This window comes from Nicotiana tabacum, chromosome 4, assembly GCF_000715075.1.
Source record: "Nicotiana tabacum cultivar K326 chromosome 4, ASM71507v2, whole genome shotgun sequence".
Taxonomy (NCBI): domain Eukaryota; kingdom Viridiplantae; phylum Streptophyta; class Magnoliopsida; order Solanales; family Solanaceae; genus Nicotiana; species Nicotiana tabacum.
The window spans coordinates 115,591,834-115,612,388 of NC_134083.1; the positions used below are offsets into that span (position 1 = coordinate 115,591,834).

The 20,555-nt window shown below is 38.8% G+C and overlaps 1 protein-coding gene across 1 annotated transcript in view; it reads right to left on the minus strand.

Moving 5' to 3' along the window:
• Nucleotides 1–8,015: 8,015 nt before the first annotated feature.
• Nucleotides 8,016–20,555, minus strand: part of LOC107820741 (phosphatidylinositol 4-kinase alpha 1) — a 42,313-nt gene continuing 29,773 nt past the window's right edge. The window contains 5 exon segments of the mRNA XM_075252343.1: nt 8,016–8,610; nt 8,700–8,752; nt 8,754–8,862; nt 9,803–10,011; nt 12,428–12,568. Coding sequence (XP_075108444.1) covers nt 8,352–8,610; nt 8,700–8,752; nt 8,754–8,862; nt 9,803–10,011; nt 12,428–12,568 — 771 coding nt within the window. The 3' untranslated portion in view covers nt 8,016–8,351.

The window sequence follows — 20,555 nt, forward strand, 5'->3', positions numbered from 1 at the left end:
AAGCAAGCCAAATCAAATGCCTGGCAAGCCAAACAATACTCCAGAAATACCATCCCGCATGAATCAACCTCTGAATGGCTCTAAACTATCCAAAAGCACCTCAAAAACATCAAATACATCAAATAATGCCCTAGGAAACAAACCCAAGCGATAAAGGTCAAATCTTTAATTAAAAACTCAAAGTCAACCAAAAGGCCAACTCGGGATCGCACCTTAGAACCCCGAAAAAACATACAAATTCCAACAACACATTCGAATACGAGTCTAACCATACTAATTTCATCCAATTTCGACTCTAAATCAATTCAAAACTCAATTATTCTCTTTAGAAAAGTTTTTTTTATAAAAACCCATAATTCTCCAATCAAAACATGGATTAATTCATAAATGAACTATTATAATCATGTTAAAATACAAAATGTCAAGTTAGATATTGACACCCCATGAAAAGACGAGAAGAACTCCATGAAAATCACATCAATCGGAGCTCTAGAACTCAAGATATACTCAAAATACCAAATTAACGCAGTCTGATTATTTTATACACAGGGATTTTCGCTGTCATTTCTGCTTTTGCTGACCACTTTTTGCACCTGCGGGGTCACAGATTTGGACCCTATTTCGCATCTACGAAGCACCAGCAACACCTAACTTCTCCGACACTAAAATGGGCATAACTCCCTCACATGATGTCCAAATTCGACGATTCTTTTTGCTATGGCTCCATAATTACGATACAGATCTAATGTTTTAACCAAAACATAATTTGGAGCTCATTTATTAATGTAGTACCATTTATTCTTGAATAAACAATGACAAAACATCAAAAACAAGTGCAACACAACCCAAACCTATCTGAAACTCATCTGAGCCCCTCAAGACCCCGCCAGAACATACCAACAAGTCCCAAAATATAATACGGACCTGCTAGAGGCCTCAAATCTCACATAACAATATCAAAACCACGAATTGCACCTCAAATCAAACTTAATGAAATTTTGAACTTTCAACTTTCAAAACTCGTGTTGAACCATATCAAATTAACTCGGAAAGACCTCAAATTTTACACACAAGTTCCAAATGACATAACAAAACTTTTCTAACTCCCGAAACCATAATCCAAACTCGATAACATCGAAGTCAACTCCCGGTCAAAACTATGAACTTTCCAAACCTTCAAATTGCCAACTTTTGCCAATTAGCGCCAAAACTTTCTAGAAACATCCAAATGCAAATTCGGGCATACGATAAAGTCCAAAATTACCATCCGGACCTAACGGTACCGTAAAAATTCCGATCCGAGGTCAAATACATAAAAGTCAAACTTTGTCAACTCTGCCAACCTAAAGCTTCATATTTAGGAATAATTATTCCAAATCAATTCCGAACAACTCGAAGACCAAAACCGATGATACATGCAAGTTATAATACACTATATGAATCTATTCATGACCTTGAATCACCGAACAAAAGTCAAATGCTCAAAATGACTGTCGGGTCGTTATAGTATGGGAGGGGGTGAAATTAAAAAAAAACACAAGGTAGAGGACATACTTGGGCGTCGCGAGACTAAACGCGAGGGGGGCGGCGCCTGGCCAGGAGACGTGAGCTTCAAGGTGAGGGGAAAAGGGTGTGGCGCGGGCAGTGTGGCGAGCTGGAGCTCATGTTCGGGCAAGCAATGCTAGGCTTTTAGAGAGGTCCCTACCTTGCTAGGAGGGGTCTGGAGCGCTCTTAAGTGATTTTTCATCCCATTTTTGAATCCTCTATGCGTTTTGACCTCCCTATTTCTCTCTCATACCTATTCTAACACCAAACATCAACCTGTTAGTACCCTAAAATCAAAAAAAAAATCAAATTAAACAAAGCTAATCTATGAATTGGGTTACCTCCCAAAAAGCGCCTTAGCTAACGTCGTGGCATAACATTTACAACATCAACATCGCCGCACGATGCAAAATGTTCCCGCAAGCATCCACCAAGTCTATCGAAGTTTTGTGACGACGAACGCTACCACCCCAATAGTATTTAACTCCTTGCTCTTTAACTACAAACATTCCACCGTGTATGGGATCCCTAAGTTCCAAATCGCCATGCTTTGTATCACATACTACCTCAAATAGACCACACCATCGAGGCTTGTGCTTTCCAGGGAAGAGCTTCAATCTCGACTTAAGCACGAGCATGGATTGACCCAGCTCAAAGTCACAATGTGCAAGGTGTTTGTGACGCAACTTCTTTGTCTTTCCATTGCACACTTTCATATTTATAAGCAACTAAAACTCTTCATGCTCAATTTTCTTTTCAATACTATCATTCACATCACTATCTGGCTCTATTAACTTTGGTTCCACCACTAAAATCATGCACAAGTCCTCGTAATGCTTGGAAAGGTTGAGCGCCTTGTACACACTAAATGTAACTTCTTCATCATGCACTCTCATATTTAGCTTGCCCCCCCCCCTCCCCCTCACATCAATAAGTACCCCTCCAGTGGGCAAGAATGGTTGCCCTAAAATAATTGGAACCTCCTTATCGGCCATGTAGTCAAGAATAATGAAATCCGCGGGAAAAATAAACTTCCCCACTCGTACCAGCACATTTTCAATAATTCTTTCAAACACTGCTAATGACCTATCTGCTAGCTATAGAGTAATAGTAGTAGGCCTAGGTGCTCCCAAGTCGAGCTGCTTGAACACTAGCAATGGCATCAAATTAATACTCGCCCCAAAATTGCACAAGACTTTACCAACCTCGTATTTTCCAATCGCCAGGGGAATTGTAAATCAACCGGAATCCTTCAAATTAGGCGGGAGCTTACTCTGTACTCTACCACTGCATTCCTCAGTATATGCAACTCTGTAACAACTCGATCGGTCATTTTGAGTACTAGCTCTCCTTTCTGGGTTTTGAAACTTTTCATAGCTCTATTTGATGATTTATGACTTGTGTGCATGGTCGATTTTAGTTTTCGAGTGGTCTGGAATTGATTTAGAGGAATGATTCTCATTTTAGAAGCTTTAAGTTGGGAGAGTTGACCAAGTTTGACTTGTGCGTATTTGACCTCGGATTGGAGTTTTGATGCTTTCTATTAGGTCGGGGTGGTGATTTTGGACTTGGGCGTATGCCCGGACTTGCATTTTGATATTTTAAGAAGGTTTTGGCTCTATTTGGCGAAAATCGACAATTTAAAGGTTTGGAAAGTTCATAGGTTTGAACGGGAGTTGACTTTGATGTTATAAGGTTCAGATTATTTTTCTGGGAGTTGTAATAGGTTCATTGTGTCATTTGTGACTAGTGTGTAAAATTTGGTCTCATTCCGAGTTGGTTTGATGGGAATCGGATACTTGGTTGCGATTTTTGGAAGTTCTTGAGTTTCATTGTGATTTTGATATGTTTTGGTGTATGAATCGTGGTTTTTCATGTTATTTTTATGATGCAAGCATGCGAGCAAGTTCATATGAGGATTATGTACTTGTTTGTATGATTGGACGGGGTTCTGAGAGCCTCAGGTGAGATTCGAAATGGTTTCGGATCATTTCGGATGGTTTATGTGTTGCTGGTTTCTGGTGCATCTATTGTGATTCGCGATTACGGGAGGAGATTCGCGATCGCGTATAGGGTTGTGGGGCAGCTGGCTGATCTGTTCGTTGCATTCGCGGAGTGGTCTCGCTTTCGTGTAAGGTAGTAAAGCTAGCTTTCGCGTTCGCACTTGGAAGTTCATGATCACGGAGTGTTGCTGGAGGTAGTGGCTCGTTGGCCTTCGCGTTCGCGGTATAAGCTTACATTCGCGCTTCTATGGTTTAGTGGTTATCATGATCGCGGGGCACAGACACGATTGCGTAGGGCTTTTTATTGGATAGTGCTAATTTGTACTTCGCGATCATGATGGATATTCCGTGATCGCGATAGGTATCACGGGGAAGATATTTTAAGTACTCCATTTTAAGGGTTTGAGTCATTTTATTACATTTTGAGATTGGAAGCTCGGATTTGGGCGATATTTGAAGAGATTTTCACCATTTGGGCTGAGGTAAATATTTTTGACTCGCATTTGATTATTATACATGAATTTATCTTTGATTTTGGCATTTGATTGAGGAGTCTAAAAGAGAAATTGGGGGTTTTGGCTAAACTTTTCTAAAGTGAATAATTGGATTTTGAACATCAATTTGGAGTCGGATTTGAGTGAAACTAATATGGTTGGGTCGTATTTGAATGGGCTGTCAGAATTTGTGAGTTTTTGGGTTTCGAGATGCGGGCTCGGGTTAACCTTTTGGTTGACTTTAGTATTTGATTAAAGATTCGACCTTTATCGTTTGGTTTGTTTTCTATTGCATTATTTAATGTTTTTGAGTTGATTTTGGTTAGATTTGAGTTGTTGGGATGTCGATTCATGTGGGATGGCATTTTAGAGTATTGTTATGGCTTTTTAAGGTAAGTGTCTTGTGTAACTTTGTTGAGGGAATTTTTTCTACTAAATAATAATGTTTGTTACATGTGGGGGTCATATATATACGAGGTGGCGTGTATGCATGTACTAGGATTTCCATGCTCAGGAGGGAGAAATTATATATTTCTTTGTGCCTTGTTGAACTTGGTGATTCCTTATCTTATGCTTCAATTAATTATATGACTAATACATTCAATTATATGTGTTAGAACATATGACATCTTGAAAGGATTTAATGTGCTGTTTTTCTGAGACCATTTACAGGCTTAATTAGACCGTAGCATCATGAACGTTTATTTATACATGTTATTGTTAAGCTACTTGAGCTTCTTTATTCGTAATAAGAGATGAGAATTGGGGCCCTAGGGCTATGTTTGGCATGATGAGTATCGTCGTGCAGTGTGAAATAAGATAGGTTGGTTGGTCGTTACCGTGTGAGAAGAATGGGAGTTGGATTTTTGTAATGATTACTCGTTCGTTAAACATTTACATGCCCTCAACTTTGGTTTCTATTATTGTTTGCTATTTTGTATGTTACTTCCATGTTTGTGTCCCTTATGTAATTGCCTTTGTGTTTCATATTTGGCCTAATACTGTTATATCATTGATTCGACCTTATTTGTTCCGGTTACTCTTACGCTTTTACTTGATTTACTTCTGCTACATGTTCTCCTCGAATTCATGCCTTTAGTTGCTATTAGCCCGTACATGTCACATGCCTCTATTTGTTACGTGATTTACTTATTAGATGTCTTGACTTGTTACATGTCTTCTCTTACTACCTGCATTCACATGTTATATGCCTTTACCTGCTATATATCTCTACATGTTACATGATTTCACTTCTTACACACCTCTACTTGATACCAATTTTTATTTGGCGTACCTCCTTCCTCGCTTCATGTTTTACACTTCTTTGCTTACCCGGTTTGGATAACTTTTAGATTGGTTGTGTGTTTATGCTTTGTGGGAGATTTGTCTTTATATGTGGGAGACTAGCTTTGGGGTGCGGTGTTGCTCATCTACTTTGTTTGAGTTTGTATTCCTAGTTGAACTTCGCATGTTAGTTTCCTTGGTGTTACGTTGTAAACTTCTCGTGCTTGGTCGTCGTAGAATAGCTTTGTATGAACTTATTTAAATTTTTGGGATTGGGTTACATGTCTCAACGGTATTGATATTATATATGGGATGGGGTTGCACACTGCAACAGTATTGATATTATACATATGGGATCGGGTTATACGCTGCAACGGTATTGAAAATTTATATATGTGGGTCGGGTTGCGCACCGCAATGGAAAAGTTGTACTATGGTTATTCTTGGTTGTTGGTTTCCCTAACCATATTGTGTTGTTAAACTGAGTTGTGATGATATTATGGGACCCTCTGTCAATCATATTCTTGCTTCATCCATTACGTGGTTATTCGTTTCTTTATCTCGTATTGCTCTTTCTACTTATCAACTGCACATGTAAAAATATAATAAGTGAGTATCTTGTAACTCAAAATCTCGTTACTACTTCACCGAGGTTAGTCAAGATACTTACCGAGTACATGAGGTCATTTGTACTCATACTACACTTCTGCATTTTGCATGCAGATCTTCGAGTTGCGTAGCTGTGGAAGACAAAGCGTTGCATTGAAGACGTACCTGCATTCCAGATTCAAGCTACCTCTTGATCATGGTAGTTTAGGATTTCAAATTCTATTTATGTAAATTTCAAACAGATATTGTATTTATCCTTCATATCAACTTTGTAAATCTAGATCAATGTGGCTCATGACTTGTACTACCAGTCCTTGGGAGGTTGTATAGAATTCAACTTTGTTCTATGTTTGGTTTACCTAACTCTAGGGTTAGGTGACAGCATGACTAGGTGGATTTTGATTCGTGACAAACCGTTTCAAACTCTATCAAACTTCTTTTATTGGCCATAATGTCTCTCAAGTACTTGGCATATTTAGGAACTTCTTGTAACACTTCAACCAAAGGTAGATTCACACGCACCTAGCTCACGATATCTAAAAACTTTTGTACTTGGAATCATCTTTCGATTTCTACAACCTTTGAGGAAAAGGCGGTGGTGGACTTACCTCTATCTCTTGTCTGTGTTCATCATCTATTTTTTTAGCTTCTACCTCCGGTTTAGGTACCAATCTTTCAAAACTTCTTTAGGTGTATACTTTTTAGGTGGCACATCCTCCAATGTTCTCCCATTTCTTAGATTAATTTTTTGCACTTGTTCGATGGGATTCTTCTTAGTATCATTTGGGAGAGCCCCTGCAGGTCGGATATTTTGCTGTGCATCCAACTGCCCAATCTGCCTGTCTAAATTTTGAAAATCAGTCCTCAGCTGGTTGTCAATTAACAACTTTTTCATCAAATCATTGGTGCTTTCTTCTACCTGTTGTGGTGGCTTTTGGGGCTGATTGTAATTTCCTTGGGGTCTGTATTGATTTTGAATAATCTGATTTCCACCCCATGAGAAGTTCGAGTGATTCCTCCAGTTGGGATTATAAGTGTTTCCATATTGTGCATTTTGGTTCGGGTAACTTCGTTATATCTGCTCTCGTGGCTGAAAATTCATCAAGCTCAATTGTACATGATGCTCTTTGTTTTATCATTCTTCGTGGTTCATCCTCACCTTGACAGTTATGATCGTTTGCGGTGATGTTTAGTAGGGTCTGAATCTCACTGTATGACTTTTGCATGCAACTACTTTCACAAGCTGAGTCTAGATTCAATTTGGAGGTCTCGTCCAACCCATCGACAAAATTATGAACCAACACTTCATCAATTTGACAGTGATGCGAACAATCTCTGAGTAGCTTTTTATATCCCTCCCAGACTTGACGTAGAGTCTCGCCATCTTTTTGTTGAAACCCCAAAAGTTGGCTTCTTAGTGACTTTGTTTTCTTTGTGGGAAAGAATTTGATTAGGAATTTTTGTGCTAGACCATCCCAAGTGCGGATTGAGTTTGTTGGCTCTTTGTTCAACCATTCATTTGCTTCCTCCAACAAAGAAAAGGGAATCAAGGTCAGTCTGACATAGTCCTTGGAGACGTTCGGATAGTTGTATGTATCCGTAATCTCCAAAATAATTTGTATGTGCCTTTGCGGATCTTCACTCGATAAACCCACAAATTGCCATGTGGATTGAATTAGCTGCACCATGTACTATTTCAGCTTAAAGTGACCAGTTATGCCAGGCTTCACGACAACCTGAGTCATGTTTGCGAGACTAGGACTTGCGGCCTCAATCCTGGTCTCTCGTCATTCTCTGCCATCTCGATTGGCTGTGATTGGACTACGATTCCCAACTATGCAGTTCTTGCTCTTGCTTCCGCCTCCCTCCTGCATAGTTGGGAATTATAATCCTAATCGCGAATCTATTCTCTGATGCCCAGATTCAAGAACTTACTCTACTCAATCTTATATGCAATCTATAATTCCCACTTTCGAGTTCAACTATAAATTCATAGATGGTATTCTACGGTTAGCTACGCAATAGAATAATTTAAGTGCAAGATTGAATAAACAAATTAATATGAACAGTTCAAAACCCGTTGGATGTCAATTGTAGATTTTTCACTCATCAGTGTAATTTAACTGATTATACTAGGTTAAGTAGCTATTTTCCAACAACTGACGCTCAACTAATTATAGACAATATGTCTTTAGCTAGCTTTTACACGCTGATTAGTGCATAACTATTAAACCCAAAATTTTTACAAGCAACTCATCTCTGCAATTCTTCGTTCAATTTAACTTAAGGATCACTTGCAGCTTCACGCTTCTACCCCACTCTAAAAAGAATTACACCTATGTGATATAGACATTTACATTTTCATAGATTACAAGAACAAAATATACAGTTTCTGTGAAACTCTGCAGCAACTCCCTCACTTTTCGATGCCCTGCTGCATATATTGTATCAAATCATATCCGGCCGTAGTCCACTTGTTGTACGCATCACTACATGCACGAATCATGTAATTGGCTGCTTCACGCTCACTCATCTCAGGGTGAAATCTCTTTCTAAGATTTCCTATGGGGTCACCCCTGCTAAAGCAAGGCAATCCGCTATCTAGCATCATCGAAACTGTATTTATTATCCCATCCATGTGGCGACGTGCAGCAAGGTAACCCTTGACACACAAGCTGGAAAACAATCAATCGAGCCTTAGCATAAGAAAAAAGTAATTCATACATAATAAGACAGAGCAATTAGCCCAACGAAGACCACTGACCTTACAAACTGGTACCACGTCTCACTTTTCATTGCTCCAGATGGGTCAATTAATTTGAGTCATCTCATGACTCAGCTTGAAGTGAGCACTTTCAAATCGCATATTTCCACCAGGAGAAATTTCCAGGATAAAACCAAAATCAATATGGACAAGCCGACCAGCACTGCAGAACAAATATAAAAAGGAATTCATCAGATGATGAGTCAACATTACCCGGCCAATATTGACAAGCTTGAAAAGATATCTATTTATCCCAGTCCCAGAATAATGTATTTACTTCCTTGGAGTTTCCAGACTTCTTTGGAGTGTCCAAAAGTATATGTCCATCTTCATGAACTCCACAAAAAATATGCACCGCCCCACGTGGAAACAGCATTTCGAAAAGGAATGCACAGCTATGAAGTGAAGTTACTTCTCATCGTTAGGTTCTTGGTATGTTAAAAGACTCAATTAATACCACCTTTCCTGTTAACTAACCAATTGAGTCCACCATGAGCTCGAACAATGAACTCACTAGCCATCTATATACAATAGAAGACTAGTTGAACTTGCCTTATGAACAATACTGTTTCCTTGAGTCTCTTAGTTGACATTGCTAAATGCAAATATCACACGGCAACAGCAAGTATATGGCCAATCTTTAGTAGTATATAATTTATAAGCAGAATAGTCATCTATTGGTGTGCATATTGCACATTATCATTCAGCATCATTGATGTGTGTCAGCCATCTTACCATAGACTAATCTAACACGACATACAAGGTCTTCAAATCAGATCTGAAAAAGGAGCCTACTTTATGACACATCATCAATCTAAGCTGGAAAGCATGGTGGTGAGGAAACATATAAAAACTTATTTTAAAAAATCACTTTCAGACGCTTCCAAACACATTTAACAGCAGCTATCCAATATTGTGCATATTTCTATCTCCCCTTAGCTTATGCACTTCAACTGTTTAAACAATTTGAAACATTTCCACCATGACATGACGATATTTTAGAAGCCTCTGCATCTTAAGTAACACAAAACCTGACTTACATAAAGTGTAATTTCACAACCATTGGCATTATGAAACTTAACAACAGAAGACAAAGGTCTTACCTGTCAATCAGAAGGTTCCCATTATGTCTATCCTTAGGCTGAAGCAACAAGCTGGCAACTGCATAACCTGCACTGCTTATGATGAAATTCTCACGAGCAGCTTCAAAGCCAGGAGAGCCGACAGGCCCATAGTCCTGTTGGAAAATTTCATATAGACCACCATCAGTCGTCTCACCCATCTGACTTCTGCTTCGTGTGTTGGGTACAACCTGCAAAGGGACAGATGTGAAACGATTTTGGAGGCAAAAAGAGCTATCATGACCACATAAAACTAAATGACCTCATAACCATCGGCTACATGAAATATCATCTTTCTTCTGTATTGTAAAGTAGAAGATACCACCATGGATCGCATTCTAGGTTTTTTCACGCGTACAAAGATTAACTCTTTAACTAATCTCCAATACAAAACAAAACCATGCATATAAACAACGAACTGTTTGCTGAAAATACTCTATATGCTATAAAGATAAACCAAAGGTATGAGGGAACAAGGAGAAGATAAAAGGAAAAAATTGGCATTTTTTACAGCAACACAGTTCAGTAACCAATATTTAGCCACCTATCCTGCAGGTGAGCATTACATCCCTCTGACAACAATTTGCATTCAGACCTTCAATTACCTATACGATTCAGCAGACAGTTTAACTTTCCTAATTTCTCTCTAAGGTGTCGACAGTGAGTGATAAAATTTATCAGTTGTTACCTCACTGAGACGCTCTTTAACTTCTTACATAAAATATGTGTGTGTGTGTAATTTGGCATATTTACCGGAGATGAGAGGCTGTTTCCGATAGACCCTCGGCTCAAGAAAAGGTGAAAAGAGAGAAAAAGGAAGAAGAAAGAAAGAATAGGGGTAAGGTCTGCGTACACACTACCCTCCCCAGACCACACTTGAGGGATTATATGGGGTATGTTGTTGTTTCTGGTCAGAGAACTGAAAAATAAAAATATAAGATTTAAAGTAATTTTAAAAAACAAAAGGGGGGATTTCTTGGATAAATCTGAATAAATTTTAGATGGAAATACTGGTTAGGCTCAGTATTTTTGGTGGATGACATGAGAAATGAAGATGTAACACATAAAAGTAATTAATATTTGATGAAATGGAGGAGTTAAATAGCAGCAAATGTTGGGAATTCAAGGGCCAACACATCCGAAAGATGAATGCCATAAAAATACAGATGTTAAGATAGATGTTTGCGCATATAATATTGGACAAATTAGAATGATCAAATTCAAAAGGGAGTGTCAGTAGCACATATAGAGTATAAACTAAGAGAATTTTGCTTTAGATGGTTTGCCCATGTCCTATGTAAACCTCCAGATGCATCGGTTACATGTGTGATATGACGATTGAAGATACTAAAAACTTAAAAAGGGACACGGCGACCAAAAATCAAGTGAAAAGTAAGATGAAAGGCCTACAATGTCTAGAATCAATGTGAACTTAGCTGAGAGCAGCACACGATGGAGGCGAATGATCCATAAATGCAATACCTACTAGTTGAGATTAAAGTTTAGTTATTGTTTATACTCTTACGCAGGTCCAGCATTTGACACGTGTTTTTTTAGTCTGATGACATTTGTATGGCAGAACAGGGATAAGAGCGAAATCTAGAGAACCCCTAATTTGCCTTAAATCATAAATGACAAACTTATTTAGTAGTAAAAGGAAATGGATCCAAATAGAGCAGAATGAATACATAGGATTCATAAAGCCAGCCCCAATTATTTCGCGAGTGAGGAGTGATTGACTGGCTTATCCATGAAAGAGACTGAAATGCCAGTATTTCAAATTTTCATTGAAGTGAGACGCCAATAGCTTCATACTCAAACACGACAGATCTAACACATCTAATTATCAGTAATGTTTTTTTGTTGTCTCATCATAAATACTCTCTACAAGCTACTTTTATAACTTGGAGAGACTAGATACAACATTAATTTTTCAACCACCTCTCCAACATGAGTAGAGGAATGCACAAAAGTTGTACCCTTCACTATGCAAATTAAAAGTTACATAAAATGGTAGCACAATTGGTCCTTTAGAGCCGGAAGGCTACAAAATTTCAGCATCCTACATATATTTTCATTTCTCAATCTTTCGTCAGAAGTTCTTTTAAAAAGAAATGTTGGAAGATAATTTTGAAAAGTGAATAAATGATCACAGGACAGCTTGTTGGCCCATAAAGTACAGTGGGACTGAAGGAAACATAGGCATCAAACAGAATGGAAGAGCTTGATTAATTGTCCTGTTCTCCTCTTTCAATCTATTCTTAGTTTTCCTACAGTCTCCAAGTTTGTCCCTATATTTTCTGCAAACTCTGTCATCAGGACATTCCATGATGAATCCCTCAAGGGACTATTTCACAATCTGATTCACCTAAAATAGCAAATCCTACAGAAACAAGGGCATATAGCTAACAGACTGATTTGGGTAAAACTTAATAGGTCAGTTACGGCTTGTTTTCATCTTCATGTCTTTTTTCTCCTCTATATTCATTTCCACTTTATTCTTTTTTCAGATAAATCAGCAGTTTCCAGACATTTCACATATGAAAATTTCATTATGAAAGCATACGCATCCATGAAATCATAGGCAGATGTCATGTAAAGATTCACCTCAATTATTCCTCTTTCTGGGCCAGTTGGGAGAACTCCATATGGAAATAAATAAAGATTAAGCCCAACAGCTTCAAAGATATCTTTTAAAAGTGAAATAACTTGTAAAGCAAGAACATCTTGTCGACAATCATCTCCAACCTATGCCAAAGAAAAACAAAATTTAGCCATATGTAAACTAGCATAAACAAGAATGAGCCGAAAACTAACAGTTCCATCTATCTAACAAGTTAAGTTTCTTTTTTGATAAGGTAAGAAATCAGTTCTACCTAACCACTTAAACTTCTAGACTAGATAGGATAACAAATTTCGCATCGCATTAGATGAGACATAAATCCTGCTCTTGAATTTTAAAGCCAATCATCATTGGAATTTTTTTATGTATCTGGTCCAACAAAAATAATCAACTGTAGACGTGAAGAAGCGTTTTGAAGACTTAAATAAATAACTAAAAGTGTCTAAAATAGGAGAGTTCAAAATTTTAGATGACGTGATGCACACATTTTAGAAAAACTATTACTCCCTCTGTTTCATTTAAAGTGAAGAGTTTGATTGGGCACAGAGTTTAAGAAAGAAAGAAAGAAAAACTTTTGGGACTTAAACATGCCATGACATTTATGTGACTATAAAATCATATCATTAAGGGTAAAATAGGAAGTATAAAGTTAAATTGTTTCTAAATAGAAAGGTGTCATTCTTTTTATAACAGACTAAAAGGAAAGAGTATCACATAATTAAATGGAATAGAGGGAGTAGTACTTAACAATGTTAGAAACGAAAAGCGCATAAAAGCAGAAAGGTCCCCGGGGCTTGAAGTGAAAAAGCGAGAATTAAGCATATTTCATGAATGAAGCGCACAATTTATGGAAAATAATAAATATCAAACTTGTATTAGTTCAGTACTACAATAATCAAATTGTGATTAAAGTAACATTCACAGTCATTTACAACAACGCAGATATTAATTCAACTCTTCAAAATTGAGAGCTAAAGAACCGACCACTTCTCGTTTGGATCACTTTGCTCATCGCATCGCTTCAGGGCTTTTAATAGCATTGCTTAACAAAAGAGACAGCAATATGATATGTGGCACAAATGTGCATATTTTATATGATTTATGACTCGTTTTAAAAACTTTTACATTGGTTTAGCTATTATAAACATTTGTATTGACCTAATTAGTGAACTTTGATGTTTAGGAGGCCATTGAAGTGAAAGGAAGTGAAATGGGTCGAATTTGGAGCAGAGATAAAGAGTTGGATAAAATTGTATATACATGCTGCAAGACATGCACCGCAGGCCTATAGCAGGTTTACAGTTAAAAGTGGGGTTAGAAATAACGAAGCTTCGGAGCGATCTTAGTGAGTTGTTTGAGTTGCTAGCTGGAGTTAGTTGAGAGAATAATTCTAGAAAATTACTGCTTTTTATCGAGAAATAATTGCAGTAACAAGAGAACTCACGATCAGCGGAGAATAATTCGGCGAAATTAGAGGAAACATGTTAGACACTCATCCTGATAATTCCAGAAATCACTATCCTAGCTTTTTACTCATCGAACACACCTTATCTCTTTAGTTGCTTATTTTTTTATTACTTTAGTGTTTGTCATTTAATTAGTTTAAAACAAAACCACAATTTTTATAACTCGAAAATTGTTTGAACTTGTTTTTTTTGTGATATTGATAATTATAGCTAAGCGTTAGTTCTCTGTGGGATTCGACTCAGGACTCTTTAGCCGGATATATTTGCAGTGACCGCTTATCCTTTTTAGAACTAGAGTTGGGCATTGATCACAATACTATTTCTGCAGGATCTGAATAAGCTTGGGAAAGCTTTTTAATTGCATAAAGTATTCAGGATCGTTGAGCCCATGTCAAGTTCATCTACTTACCGCTCAAAATCCATTACTTCTAGATTATATTCCTAAAACTGATGTATCAGTAAGATAAGAGAAGTAACTAACTTTCCAACTCCTCTATAATAAATCAAATGCCATTGTTCCTATATGAAATTGGTCTAAAAAGATTTTGTTAGTTTACAGCATGTATAGAGTGTAGTATTGTCTCACATTGGTAGAGGTGTAGTATGTCCTTGTATAGTATAGCTATAAATAAGGACATCTTGTATTGTATTGTTCATTCAACATCAATAACATATTTTCTCCCGTGCCTTCTCACATGGTATCAGAGCAATTGTGAGAGACTTATCGCTGTGCATAAATTCCACTGATTCCTGGAAAGAGAAATCAGTACTTTTTAAGGCTATTTTCTATCTGCTTCATTTCTGCCAGTGTTGTGCAAAATCCAACACTACCACAAGAGTCGTCATTGTCCGGCGACCAAACCCCAATGAAAAGCTCCGGCAGCAGCCTCCTCACGCGCCTCCACGCGCCACCAGAAGCTCACGCGCCTCCACGCGCCGGCGCGTACGACCACTTCCGGTCATTTTTTGAAAATCTTCCTTCAGAACAGTTGGGTCGCCTGGTAATTCCGATCCTACCCCTACTGTTTTCATTTCATTTCGACAACTTTGAGTTTTTTCCGGCAGCTACAGTACTATTCCGACAACTACAGTATTCTGTTTCTGTGTTTCCGTACTCTGTTTCAGTAGATTACAGTTGATTCTTTCTCTTATTTGGTAATAATTTGCAACAATGTCTTTGGGATTTGATGCTTTTGGGTATAGAAACATGAGTTCTGGAAGCTCTAGTGCTATTATTACCTCGGAACCTTTAATGGGAGGTTCAAACTACTTAGCTTGGGCTTCATCTGTCGAGTTGTGGTGTAGAGGTCAAGGTGTTCAAGATCATCTAATCAAGCAGTCTAGCAATGGAGATGAAAAGGCAATAGAACTTTGAGCAAAAATCGATGCTCAGTTATGTAGCATCTTGTGGCGATCTATTGATTCCAAGTTGATGCCCTTGTTTCGTCCATTCCAGACATGTTATTTGGTTTGGGCAAAGGCACGCACCTTATACACTAATGATATATCTCGCTTCTATGATGTGATATCGCGGATGACAAACTTAAAAAAGCAGGAATTGGATATGTCTACTTACTTGGGTCAAGTACAGGCAGTCATGGAAGAATTTGAGAAGTTGATGCAAGTTTCTGCTAGTGTGGAAAAACAACAAGAGCAGCGACAAAAGATGTTTCTCGTTCTTACCCTCGCTGGACTTCCTAATGATCTTGATTCAGTACGCGACCAGATTTTGGCTAGTCCAACTGTCCCGACAGTTGATGAATTATTCTCTCGATTACTCTGCATTGCTGCAGCACCAAGTCCACTAGTGATCTCATCACAGATACTTGATTCCTCTGTTCTTGCATCTCAGACAATGGATGTTCGGGCATCTCAAACTATGGAGCATAGACGGGGAGGAGGTCGTTTTGGAAGATCTAGACCCAAGTGTTCTTATTGTCACAAACTTGGACACACTCGTGAAATGTGATATTCCTTACATGGTCGTCCACCCAAAAATGCTTACATTGCTCAGACCGAGACTCCAGGTAACCAGGGATTTTCTTTATCTAAAGAAGAATATAATGAGCTCCTTCAGTATCGAGCAAGTAAGCAGACATCTCCACAAGTAGCCTCAGTTGCTCAGATTGATACTTCTGTTACTGGTAATTCTTTTACTTGTGTTTCCCAGTCTAGCACTCTTGGCCAATGGGTCATGGACTCAGGCACTTCTGATCACATCTCTGGTAATATATCACTTTTGTCAAATATTGTATATTCACAGTCTCTTCCCACTGTTACTTTAGCCAATGGATGTCAAACTAAGGCAAAAGGAGTTGGACAAGCTAATCTCTTGTCTTCTATCACCCTAGATTCCGTTCTTTATGTCCCTGGCTGTCCTTTTAGTCTTGCATTTGTTAGTCGTTTGACTCGTGCCCTCCATTGTGGTATATATTTTATTGACGATTCTTTTATTATGCAGGACCGCAGTACGGGACAGACAATTGTTACAGGACGTGAATCAGAAGGCCTTTACTACCTTAACTCACTCAGTCCTTCCACAACATGTCTAGTTACAGATCCTCCGGATCTAATCTACAGACGTTTAGGACATCCGAGTTTATCCAAACTTCAGAAGATGGTGCCTAATTTATCTAGTTTGTCTACATTAGATTGTGAGTTGTGTCAACTTGGGAAACATACCCGAGCTTCCTTTTCGCGTAGTGTTGAGAGTCATGCAGAGTCTGTCTTCTCCTTAGTTCATTCTGATATATGGGTTCTAGTAGAGTCAGTTCATCCTTGGGATTTCGTTATTTTTTTAGTTTCATTGATGATTATTCAAGATGTACTTGGCTTTTCTTAATGAAAGATCGTTCTGAGTTATTTTCTATATTCCAGAGTTTCTGTGCTTAAATCAAAAACCAATTTGGTGTTTCTATTCGCATTTTTCGCAGTGATAATGCCTTAGAATATTTATCTTCTCAATTTAAGCAGTTTATGACTTCTCAAGGAATTATTCATCAGACATCTTGTCCTTATACCCCTCAGCAAAATGGGGTTGCTGAGAGAAAGAATAGGCACCTTATTGAGACTGCTCGCACACTTCTAATTGAATCTCGTGTTCCGTTGCGTTTTTGGGGCGATGCAGTTCTCACAGCTTGTTATTTGATTAATCGGATGCCTTCATCTCCTATCAAGAATCAGATTCCGCAATCAGTATTGTTTCCCCAGTCACCCTTATACTCTCTTTCACCTCGTGTTTTTGGGAGCACGTGTTTTGTTCATAACTTAGCCCCTGGGAAAGATAAGTTAGCTAATCGTGCTCTCAAGTGTGTCTTCCTTGGTTATTCTCGTGTTCAGAAGGGATATCGTTGTTATTCTCCAGATCTTCGTAGGTACCTTATGTCAGCTGACGTCACATTTTTTTGAGTCTAAACCTTTCTTTACTTCTGCTGACCACCATGATATATCTGAGGCCTTACCTATACCGACCTTTGAGGAGTTTACTATAGCTCCTCCTCCGCCTTCGACCACAGAGGTTTCATCCATACCAACCGTTGAGGAGTCTAGTGTTGCTCCCCCTAGTTCCTCAGCCACAGGAACACCACTCTTGACTTATCATCGTCGTTTGCGTCCTCCATCAGGCCCAACTGGTTCTCGTCCTGCACCTGACCCTGCTCCTGCTGCGGACCCTGCTCCTAGTACACCGATTGCACTTCGAAAAGGTATACGGACCACAGTTAACCCTAATCCTCATTATGTCGGTTTGAGCTATCATCGTCTGTCATCTCCCCATTATACTTTTATATCTTCTTTGTCCTCGGTTTTCATCCCTAAGTCTATAGGTGAAGCGTTGTCTCATCCAGGATGGCGACAGACTATGAGTGACGAGATGTCTGTTTTACATACAAGTGGTACTTGGGAGCTTGTTCCTCTTCCCTCAGGTAAATCTACTGTTGGTTGTCGTTGGGTTTATGCAGTCAAAGTTGGTCCCGATGGACAGATTGATCGACTTAAGCCCCGTCTTGTTGCCAAAGAATATACTCAGATATTTGGGCTCGATTACAGTGATACCTTCTCTCCCGTGGCTAAAGTGGCTTCAGTCCGCCTTTTTCTATCCATGGTTGCGGTTCGTCATTGGCCCCTCCATCAGCTGGACATTAAAAATGCCTTTCTTCACGGTGATCTTGAGGATGAGGTTTATATGGAGCAATTACCTGGTTTTGTTGCTCAAGGGGAGTCTCGTGGCCTTGTATGTCGCTTGCGTCAGTCACTTTATGGTCTAAAGCAGTCTCCTCAAGCCTGGTTTGGTAAATTCAGCACGGTTATCCAGGAGTTTGGCATGACTCGTAGTGAAGCTGATCACGCCATGTTTTATCGTCACTCTACTTTAAGTCTCTGTATTTATCTGGTAGTCTATGTTAATGATATTGTTATTACTGGCAATGATCAGGATGGTATTACCAATCTGAAGCAGCATCTCTTCCAGCACTTTCAAACTAAGGATCTAGGCAGATTGAAGTACTTTCTAGGTATTGAGGTTGCCCAGTCTAGCTCAGGTATTGTTATTTCTCAAAGAAAATATGCTTTAGACATTCTTGAGGAGACGGGGATGATAGGTTGCAGACCTGTTGACACTCCGATGGATCCGAATTCTAAACTTATGCCAGGACAGGGGGAGCCGCTTAGCGATCCTGCAAGCTATAGGCGGCTGGTTGGAAAATTAAATTATCTCACAGTGACTAGACCCGACATTTCTTATCCTGTGAGTGTTGTAAGTCAGTTTATGAATTCTCCCTGTGATAGTCATTGGGATGCAGTTGTCCGCATTATTCGATATATAAAATTGGCTCCAGGCAAAAGGTTACTCTTTGAGGATCGAGGTCATGAGCAGATCATTGGATACTCAGATGCTGATTGGGCAGGATCACCTTCTGATAGACGTTCTACGTCTAGATATTGTGTTTTAGTAGGAGGAAATTTGGTGTCCTGGAAGAGCAAGAAACAGAATGTAGTTGCTCGGTCTAGTGCAGAAGCAGAATATCGAGCAATGGCTATGGCAACATGTGAGCTAGTCTGGACCAAACAATTGCTCAAGGAGTTAAAATTTGGTGAAATCAGTCGGATGGAACTTGTGTGCGATAATCAAGCTGCCCTTCATATTGCATCAAATCCGGTGTTCCATGAGAGAACTAAACACATTGAGATTGATTGTCACTTCGTCAGAGAAAAGATACTTCCAGGAGAGATTGCTACAAAGTTTGTGAGGTCGAATGATCAACTTGCAGATATTTTCACCAAGTGTCTCACTGGTCCTCGTATTGGTTATATATGTAACAAGCTCGGTACATATGATTTGTATGCACCGGCTTGAGGGAGAGTGTTAGTTTACAGCATGTATATAGTGTAGTATTGTCCCATATTGGTAGAGGTGTAGTATGTTCTTGTATAGTATAGCTATAAATAAGGACCTCTTGTATTGTATTGTTCATTCAACATCAATAACATATTTTCTCCCGTGCCTTCTCACAGATTTAATGTCCCAAAAATGGAAAATCTTACTCATTTTACCTTTTATTACCATTTATGCAAAAGTTCAATTGGACTTACCACAATACTTCTGAATTAACATAAAACTATTTCAAAATCAAACATCTGGGCAATGGTGATCGTAAATTATAAATACCACTATTCTAATTCTACTTTGCATTTAGTCCTTCAAAATTTATCCACTTTTCTCAAATAGAATTTTTTTCTCAAGCTACCGAACTCTTTTGAATTCATAACAGCAGAATAATTGAACCGACTATTATATGATTAGAAAGTAGAAACTTCACTTTAGATAGGTTTAAATAAATCAGGCGTTTGCCTTTAGCTTTATACACATGTCTAATAGAAAATTGATGCAATCCACAAAACCCTCTAATGGAATACAAATTTAAGAATGTTAAAAGTTTGTAAAATGCTTAAGTTGTGTCTGGGCTACAAATTAATTGGAGGAAGAATCTATTATTCCCGGCAAATGAAGTGTCAGAGATTCAAGTATTAGCAGCAACTCGAGGATGTGAAGTTGATCTCTTCTTACAAGTTACTTAGGGATGGATCTGGGGTCAAGAAATAAGCCACAAGATATCGGGGATGGAGTTCTTGAAAGGTGTGAAAAAAGATACGCTAGATAGAAGAGCCAACACTTATCCTTGGGAGCAGGGTGATTTTGGTAAACACTGTTCTTTACTCACTACCTACCTATATATGATGTCTTTATTTCCTTTGCCTGCAAAAATTGAAAAGAGATTGATTCTTTGAGGAGAAACTTCATTTGGGAAGGTAACAAGGCAAGAAATGTTTCCACTTAGTAAAATGGAGAACTCTCATTGTTTTTGTTAAAGAGGGAAACCCGCAGCCGCTACACTTGGTGCGCACTGGGTAAACCTCCCCCTGTGTAATAGCCTGCAAACCACACAGGGAGGTAAGCCGCACTAGGCAAGCCATGTGCGACAGGCTCAACCCAGAAGGCATTGAGGGGGATTCGATCCCAGGTCATCCGTATGGATGACCGCCCCCGTATGGATGACCGCCCTCCAAACCAACTGGGCAACCCCGAAGGGGGGTTAGGTATAAGAAATTTGAGAATGCACAATAAAAGTTTACTTATGAATGATACGCA